Source organism: Gavialis gangeticus, unplaced genomic scaffold, assembly GCF_001723915.1.
Source record: "Gavialis gangeticus isolate Ggan-Ray unplaced genomic scaffold, GavGan_comp1, whole genome shotgun sequence".
In the NCBI taxonomy this organism is placed as follows: Eukaryota; Metazoa; Chordata; order Crocodylia; family Gavialidae; genus Gavialis; species Gavialis gangeticus.
In genome coordinates, this window is record NW_017729033.1 from 69,544,310 (window position 1) to 69,553,806 (window position 9,497).

Consider the following 9,497-nt stretch of genomic DNA (forward strand, 5'->3'; position numbering starts at 1 on the left):
AGGACTTCTTGTTGTCCTTGATTCTTGTAGCTAGTTTTGTTTGGTTTCTGCCCTAGCTTGCCTAATCTGTTTTCTACAAGTGCAGGCCGTTGTCAAGTAGGCTTCCTTAGAGGCTTCCCCAAACTTCCATTGTTTGTATGCCTCTTTGTTTTTCTGTAGGATTGCTGCAACTTCCGTGCTTAGCCAGGAGGGTTTTGTTGACTCTTCTACTACTTTTTCTCCATAAGGGAATGGATTTTCTCTGAGCCTTAAGGATTGTATCCTTAAGGAACAACCATTCTTTTCATGCTCCCTTTACCTGTGGCCCTTGGTCTCTCGGGGCATTCTCTACTAGTATTCCTCCTTCAGATTTTCTTTTTGTTGTAGTTGCCTTACAATTTATGTGCTACCTGGGCTTACCTCTTCTCCCAATGGCTGAAAATTGAAAGGAGACAAATACTGACCAAGAATAAAGTGTAAGTTCTTAACGAACAGTAACTAGCCATTGGAACAATTCACCTGGGATGTTCTAGCTTCTGTCATCTATAAATAAATATTTTATGTCTTTTTCTGGAAGAGATGCTATAGGTCAACCATCAGTTACCATCTTGTTGGCTAAAATACACTTGAATGTTAGTCATATTAAAATGATCTAAGTATTCTTTTTTCATTTGTTAAGTAACTGTTTGGGGTAGAATTCGTATGTCTTGATGTCTTGTTCTTCTCTAACCAGGTGTTCAGTCCTGCTGTCATCTTAAGATTTTCAGTTTATGCAAGTGTTAATATTTCCTTTTCTTGGAAAAACGTGCTGGAATGTGACTTTAAAAAGTCAAGAAAAATGTATAGATTGTGCAAATCAAAATCCACAAATTTATGTAACGTAATGACTTCAGTTTCTTAAGTGTTTTAAGTCTATTGGAGCTTTAGACACGGTCCCTTGATTTGTTTTCCGTTTCAGATGCATTTAATAGTTAAAAAAAAAAAAAATCTTAATTTATTATTTTCCTTTCATAATAAGGTACTTCAGGTGATCTTTCTAGAACTGTGTTGCTTTTCTCTAATATCTGTAACCAGGGACAAGCTCCTACTAACCTCTTGGGCACCTGAGGGTACAGATACATATGTTTTTGGAGCCATTTCCAAAGGGCAGCAGCTGTTACATTCTAATCCTTACATGCAGATGAGCTGGGAATGATACAAATATAGCAAAACTATTCTAACTTTAATATTGGATGAAGCAATGTCAAAGTTTGAAGGAGAGTGTAACATCACAAGCTAGGGAAATTTTTTTAAATAAAGAAAATTGTTTCTTTCTCTCTCAAACAGTGTGTATAAAAGCAAGGCCAAGAAAAGAATAATGGGTAGAAAAGCTTGATCAGTAGAAACCAAGCCACTTTATGTTCATACAGAAAGCTAGCTTGAATACCTTACTGTATGGTGAATATAACAGAAAGCTGTATTATGCCGTACAAATGATGGCATCTCTATATATGTAAACATCAGTATAAGCATTAGCCAGATTTCCTTAGACTGTTAATGACGTTTGGGTATCCAAATAAAATCTATGCCTTTGTGTTGGCTTAAAAGGGCCATAAAACTTTATTTTTGCTTTTTAAGATGCAAGTAAGTAACTACCCATTTAAAGGATTATATGAGGTTATACAGTAGTATGAATAATCTTGGGTGTAATAAGAGGTATAGAGAAGGTGAATTAAAGATTGATCTGATCCTCTTTTGCAGTTTTTTTAACTTGACATCTTTTTGCCTTTGTGGTTTTCATACCCTCCCTATTGCATTTTCCCATTTGTTTTTTTTTCTGATGTTCAGAGCTGTAATGACTCTCATGTTGTCTGTCCTCCAACTTTTTCAGTTCCATGTGAGGGCTTTATTTCTGTTTGATATGGGTTGGACAGACTCTTTTTAAAGTTTGACAGTGTTGCTGCTAAGATAAGTGGAGCAGCCAAAGCAAAGTGATATCAGTGCTCTCTCATGGTAGCCCCTTTATATAAAGCACTTCCTACTCTTTCTGAGCTACAGATAAAGAACTTTTTGTCTCAGAAATTAAATGGGAGAGGGTGGGTCTAAGAAATATTATCTCTTAGTTATTGGGCTTGCTCTTTATTTCAAAAAGTGATGGGCAAAACTCAGACATTCTGGTTTGAAAAAGCACCAAGAGTTGCTTCTCTAAGGCTCTGAAACAGACTGACTCAAGAAGAGATTCATGGTCATTATTTATATTAAATAGATTTGAAAACAGTACAAGAAACTGCAGTCTGTTCTTGTATTACTTGTCAGAATATCTGAAATACCATCACATAAAAACAAGATAGATTTTCTTTTGATAGATGCAGTATTTTGTAACTTTAAAATTTAAGTTTTTTAATTCAAGTCAGTTTGCTAATCTTTAATTTTTCTCAAATGTACCTAGTAATGGACCTAGTTCCCTGTTTTTGAGCTGTTTCATTCCTTGTCTGGTGTGTTTATTCCCTCCATAGGAAGTCTTCGATCTTGCAGTTCATCAGACTGCTTTAGTAAAGTGATGCCTCCAAGGAAAAAGAGGAGACCTGCAACAGGAGATGATTTATCTGCTAAGAAAAGTAGACATGATGGGTATGTCACTCTAATGTGGGCTAAGATTGATGAAGTACCTGAAAATATCCATTACTAATGAATAATTTGTTTACTATTACTCCTAAGTAGCAGTAAAAATGGCACTGTCAAATTCTGTCTTTAAGTGTGGAGGAATGACATTCTTAAGACACTGGTGATTTAGGAGATCTAAGTTCAGTTCTGTGTGTGTGACAGATTTCCTGTGTGGCCTGAGGGGAAAAAATCTTGTTTAAGTGCCCAGCTGCAAAAAATAGCACAATACTTTATTTTGTCTATTTGAAACTGAGTTTTAGGAATGTGGGCTATCTTATCTTGTCATACCAGGAAAGACTAAGAAGGCCAGGACTCTTCAGCTGGAAGGTAGAAGACTGAGGATGGACATGATAGAGGTCTATACAATCATGAAGAGTATGAACAATGAACAGGGGACTGTTTTTTATGAAGTCCCAGAATACTAAAACTGGGGGGCACCCACTGAAATTATCATGAGGCAGGTTTAAAACTAACAAGAGAAGGTCTTTTTATGTAACATATAGTGGAACTCTTCATTAGTGGAGCTCTTTACTACAAGAGGTGGTAGAGGCAGATAGTATAGCCAGGTTGGAAAAGGGACTGAAGAAAGAAATTCATGGAGGATCATAGAATCATAGAAGTAGGGTCGGAAGGGACCTTGTAGATCTTCAGGTCCGACCCCCCACCTGGGCGGGAGAAAAGACTGGACTCAGATGAGTCCAGCCAGGTAGTCATGAAGCCTCTTCTTAAAGATCCCCATGGATAGATCTATTACTAACTGTTAAACAGAACAGTCAGAAATGCATTGTCTGGCATCTCAAAACCAATGATCATGGATGCCAGGGATTGTAATGGATAGGGGATAGATCAGGATATAACTTGTTCATATGCTATCCTGCTAAGGCCACTCCTGCCACTTTCAGAGACAGGATCCTGGGCTAGGTGGACCCTTGGTCTGAACACCTTTGGCAGTTCTTATGTTCTTATTGTAATAATCCTCTTTTAAATATGTCATGTTGTAATAATGTTGTATGCCTCAGTTTCCCTGATGAGTCTGTACACAGTGAATCGGGGATTAATAGGTAGTGCTATTAACATCATGGACCCTAATTACTGAAAATCCATTTTGTCTGACCTAGCAACAAAGGACTTCAATAGCTGTTTTGACATGCCAAATGAGCTTGGTGTACTCATCCTTTGGAGGAGATGCCCCAGAAGTATAAAAGGGTGGATACTGAGATAAGCATGACAATGGATGGAGCAGTTTCAAGAAAGCAGGCAGTTGGCTGAAGAGAAGAGTCCAAAGAGCAGCTTTTGGGGCTTGTTAGCAATGTTCCCTCTAAGGTGTAGCGATCCATGAACGCCCCGCTTCAATCCATGAGCACGCTGCTTTGGTCTGTGAGTGCGTTGCTTCGGTCCATTCCCTAATTGGTCCTGCTTCCCCTTCTAATATTTAATATTACACTGTGTACCAGATGCGTTCTTTAATGTTTGTCTCAGTATATTTATTATCTTGTTAGATGTTTTTCTTTAAAGGCCCAATTCTGCTTTTAATTTGCATTGTTGTAAATAGAAGAAACTAGTTGTAATACCCACATGCTACCTTGTAATCATGTCAGTGTGGCCAGGATTAAGACTTAATTAATACTTAAATATGGGCAAGCATTTGAGTTGTCTGTCTTCAGTTACCAAAGAGCTGACTTTGTCTCCAGTACCTTTGTTACTTGAAGTGTGTGTACCTCCCTGTCATGTCTCTTGGACCCACGTGCAGGCTGCTCCCCGCCTCCGTGCCTCACTGCAGCCTTTGAAAGTGGTGTGGTGCCAAGTGCATCCTGCTGCTGGGCAGATCAGGCAGCGAGGCACATGTCATCGCTTCCAAAGGCTGCAGCAAGGCGCAGAGGCAGGGAGCAGGCAGAGTGCGGAAGACCCGTGGGGCTGCTGGGGTTTGGTGTGGGAGCTATGGGGCTTGCGGCACAGGGATGAAAGCTAAGATTAGGGTGAAGCCAGTGGGGCTTGGGGTGAAGCTTGCCTGAAGAGGCTGGGGACTGGAGCAATTCCCTGGAGCCAGTGCAGCCCGTGTGGTGCCTGGCTTGGTCCCTGCCTCTGTCTTGCCTCAGGGAGGAGCCGCTGCCTGCTCTGTGCTGCTGGCATGGAGGAGGAAGGGGCGGGGGCGATGATTGCCAACTGATCGGCGGCCCAGCCCCTCACGGGCTGCTCCGGCTGGGGCTGCGCTCTCTCTCCCTGCGGGAATGCCGGTGAGGAGCAAAGTAGAGCAGAGCAGTCCCCGCACAACCAAGCAGTAAGTGTCCCGTGCCAGCCCTGGTGCATGGCCTTAAAAAGTTACTGCGCAGCAGCGTTTTTTATTGTGTGCGGCTGTGCATGCGCACAGCTTAGAGGGAACCTTGCTTGTCAGGTGAATAGGAGAGAGAAGAGCTATGTTAACTGGGCATGTTCAGGGTCGTGCAGGCTGGACTTGGACCAGAAGAACTAATTCTGCCTTTAAAAAAGGCAGAGAACCTCTGGTTTGGTAATCTTTACTTCAATAAATGCCTTGCTTGAAGAAGAGTTGTCTGTTTTGCTGCTTAAAACATTTAGGTACTTGGAGACTGGACAAGGCCAAGAGGGTCCCAGACAAGCACTCCTCTTGTGGGGGGAACTCCATTGCACTCTTGTTATGAAATGAAGTGGTGTCCTGGGCATTGGTATCAGATGACTTAAATTGTTCCATGAACTGGAGCTGCTTGTGCATATTGGTGAGACTCTGGATAAGCAAATTTGAATGATGCCCGAACTTCTGCCAGTTGTTTAGTATTCTGTCAGCTTCAGGCCCAGTCAAGATTGCCTTTACCATTAATGAGGACCTAGCAGAACCACTTAAACCTTGTGGCTGACACCAGTGATTTTAATACCAGCAGTAAAACAATTCAGATTCCACTGCTTCCAGTCACCCAACCTAGGTTCTTCTGACACACAAATTGTATAAGATAAATAGACCTTAAGTATCTAAAATGCTGAAACATTTTGATTCCCTGGATCCTCCTTTTTCCCTTTCGTAAGATGAGCACTATATTTGCCCTTTTCCAGTTGTCTGGGACCTCTCCTAATTGCAGTGATTTTTCAGAGATAGTGGCCAGTGGCTCTGAAGTCACATCAGCCAACTCTCTCAGCACCGTCAGGTGCATTGTGTCCAGCCCCATGTACTTATACACGTCCAGCCTTTCTAAATAATCCCTAAACTGTTCTTTCACCACTGTTGGCTGCTCACTTTTTCTCCAAACTGTGGTGCCAGGCACAGTAGTCTGGGAGCTGACCTTGTCTGTAAAGACTGAGGTAAAAAAGGCATAGAGTACTTCAGCCTTTTCTGCATCATCTGTCACTAGGATGCCTCCCCCATTCAATAAGGGACCCATACCTTCCCTGACTTTCCACTTGTTGCTGACATACTTGTAGAAACCTTTCTTATTATCCTTTATGTCCCTTGCTAGCTGCAACTCCAGTTGCGCTTTGGCCTTCCTGATTTCATCCCTGCATGCCTGAGCAATACTCTGATACTCCTCCCTAGTTGTTTTTCCAAGTTTCCACTGTTTGTAAGCTTCCTTTGTGTGTTTTAGCGTACTGAAGAATTCCCAAGTAAACCAAGCTGGTCTTCTGCCATATTTGCTAGTCTTCCTGCACATTGGGATGGTTTGTTTCTGCTTCCCCAGTAAGCTTTCTTCAAAGGTTTTCTATAAAGTCCCCTCATGACAATGGGACAAGAGTAAGAAAATAACTCGTGGTCAAGATAGGCTTGCAGGTAGCAATGGCTGTCAAAGTTACATTCATGGTCAGCACACTGACTATGCATTAATCAGCAAGCATCCCAAGAAGGGTGCAGGCCATGATGGAATACTTGTCCTTCTAGGACTCAGAGCTGTTCAGGATGTGCTGTCTAGGGCAGTGGTGTTCAACCCTTTGGTCCCTATGGGGCAGATGAGTGATTCAGGGCGGGTCTGTGGGCTGGATCAGGCTACGTGATGCCTTGGCCCAGCCTCTTTACACCTGGATTGGGCCCTGCACTGGCCTTGCATACTGGGATTCCTGCAAGGTTGGAGACCATTCCTTGTCCATCGGGAAGGGTCCCCCCACAGTCGCACATGCTTGGATTGGGCCTTGCTATGGCACACTGCCCCCACTTGGCCCTGGGTGCCAGTACTGTGCTCCACTTCCTGGGATTCAGCTTCATGGTGCCCTGAACACCCAGTTTAGCACTCAGGCCCAAACTGTCTGGCTTGCAGAGTTCCCCATGGATCCAAAAATTTGGCAGTAGGGGAGCAGCAATTAATGCTGCCACTGCTTCCCTGCTACCAAATATTTTGTACCTGAGGGAAGCACTACAGGCCAGATGATATGGCTGTGTGGGCTGGATCTGGCCTGTGGGATGAGGGTTGAGCACTCATGCTCTAGAGATACCTATACCTAGGCATCCTTTGGACCCAGCTGTATCATCCGTGCCACAGCCAAGATAGTGAATAACACCCTGCAACCCCAGACTGATGTAATATTCCAGAAAACTCAAGCTGAAACAAGGGCCACTGGTTTCCTCTTCCTTGTCAGTGGGTTGAACGTCTTCAGTACATTGGTATGTTACTTAACTAGCAAACTGTTAGAGTTATTTTAGAGAACATGACTTCTGGAAGCCCATTTTCATAGTTCCATCAGGGATATTCTGCCTAGATACAAAACAGGTGGACGTCTAAAGATTGCTTTCCATGGTAACCCTGTCCTATCCTATTCTACTCATTTTGTACTTGCCCTAAGTCCTTGTCAATTCTCAGAGATCCTTATCACAGAAGTGTGGATTTGTTTCTTCTAGAAGTCATGGAAGCTTCTCCAGATATTTCTTTATTCCAAAATATAAATTGGTCTTTATCATACTCTAAAAGCTGAGGAAACTCAACAAAGACCTACATCACCCTAGGTTCAGAAAATACTTCTCTTTCATTCTATCTCCCCCAGGTCAATACTAGTTTGCAACTCTCAGCTGACAGGATGTGAATTTCCTCTTTGCAATCCACCTAGGTCAAAGAAAGTATCTAAGATTTACATTGGACCAAACCATTATTAACATAGTTCTGCTCTTTTGACTCTGCACAGTGTAGTGTTTTTACTAAATACCTAGCCAAAGTGGTAATTTAAGGTTGTGGAGAATGCATATCCACCTATACTTGGATCCGTGTGCTCTTTCTCTGTTCTTAGAACTAACAGTCCTGATGCACCATAAGAACTTGTCACCTGTCTATGGGTTTGAGTGACAGTTTTAAAATAACTGATTAGCTCCAGACCAGCAGGAACTGATCTGTCTGCCTGAGTACTAGTTTTGAGATGTGCAGCCAGTGATAAAATTGCTTACAGGGAGATCAGATGATTCTGTGTCAGAGGCTGCTAGGTCGTATGCTGACATGTACCTATGGATGCTTGTCATGAGGCCTGCAGTTTTTGTCAGCTGTGGCTGAGATCAGTGCATTTCTGCATGATCCAGAGACATTGTCCGATGTTGAACCCCAGGTGAATTAACTTGGTGGCTGGACCCACCAAATGAATGTACAAAAGGGCTGCCATTCTTTGTCCTGTCTCTGAGTCTCTCATGGATGTCTTGGAGTCAGATTGGAGTCCATTTGAAGATGCAACAGGTGTGGTTCCAGGAAGATCATCTGGCACTATGTTACTGCTTCTGGTTACCCATATCTCCATGTACTGCTGATTTCTATCTTGAGCGACAATTTGAAAATGGTAAATTTGGTAGTGAGAAAGGCAGTGGCTGCAGTAAAGGGGGTCTGTGTTACCTCATGTCTGTTGGATACACCAACACCTCCCTCTCACAGCAGCAGAATATCCCATGGGGAGTGGGGTGGGGGAGCATGAGGCTCATGAGTGGCCTGGGGTTACTGGGATGTGACCCCCTCAAACTCATAGCTACACTGCCAGCTGCAGGAAAATCTGCCATTAGCTAGATCCAGTCTCTTTATTCATTGAATCCAACCCAAGGACAGTATGTTACCATATCCTGCCCTACGGAATAAAAATTTCTCTAGGACCTTGTTCATATTTGCCATTTATTTAGGAACCACTCTGCTGGAATCTGTGTCATCGTAGTCCTCTTAGAGCAGGGGTGGGCAATTATTTTGGGCAGAGGGCTGCTTACCAAGTTTTGGCAAGCTGTCAAGGGCCATATGGGTAGCCACGCCCCCTGGCCACGATCTTGGGACCAGATGTCCTGCTTGTAACCTCTGACCTTTGCTGCCTGAAGTCCCTCCCCTTACCCCTAGAAGTACTCCTTTGGGGAAGAGGGTTTGCCATCTTAGGGAAAAAAAACCAGATTACATACTAAAAATCAAACACCCATAATAATATATTTTAATTTAATTTAAATAAATATTTTTGTCCTGATTTGTGTGCATTTGTGGTGTATAGGCAGAAGTGATTGCATATGGGGGGTTTTGTGTGTGTGTGTGTGTGTGTGTGTGTGTGTGTGTGTGTGGATATGGGTATGGGAGCTATGTAGTGCGGAGTGGCTGGTGGGCAGGCAGGAAAGTGAGGGAAGCGGCGGGGGGGAGTGGAAGTGAGCGGGAAGTGAGTGCAGGGCCAATGTCCGGTGGGCAGGCAGAAAAGTGGGGAAAGTGGCAGCAGGGAGTGGAAGCAAGTGGGAGCGTGGGACCAATGTCACAGGGCTAGCTACGACGGGGCCCAGAGTGGGGCGGTAGGAGTGTGGGGTGCAGGCTGGTAGGGGTCTGTGGAGCTGGGCTGGGATGAACCAGCAGGGAGAGGGGGAGTGCAACCCCAACCCCACACTTGCCAGCAGGGAACAAACTGGTGCTGAGTGTGGAGGAAAAGCGGTCCCTCCCCCACCCCTCAGCCCG

At 43.7% G+C, this 9,497-nt stretch overlaps 1 protein-coding gene across 1 annotated transcript in view; it reads left to right on the forward strand.

The window, feature by feature from the left end:
* Positions 1-9,497, forward strand: part of DCUN1D4 (defective in cullin neddylation 1 domain containing 4) — an 85,396-nt gene that overhangs the window by 24,427 nt on the left and 51,472 nt on the right. The window contains exon 4 of the mRNA XM_019526353.1: positions 2,475-2,589. Within this exon, the coding sequence (XP_019381898.1) occupies positions 2,475-2,589 (115 nt within the window). The remainder of the gene's footprint in view (positions 1-2,474; positions 2,590-9,497) is intronic.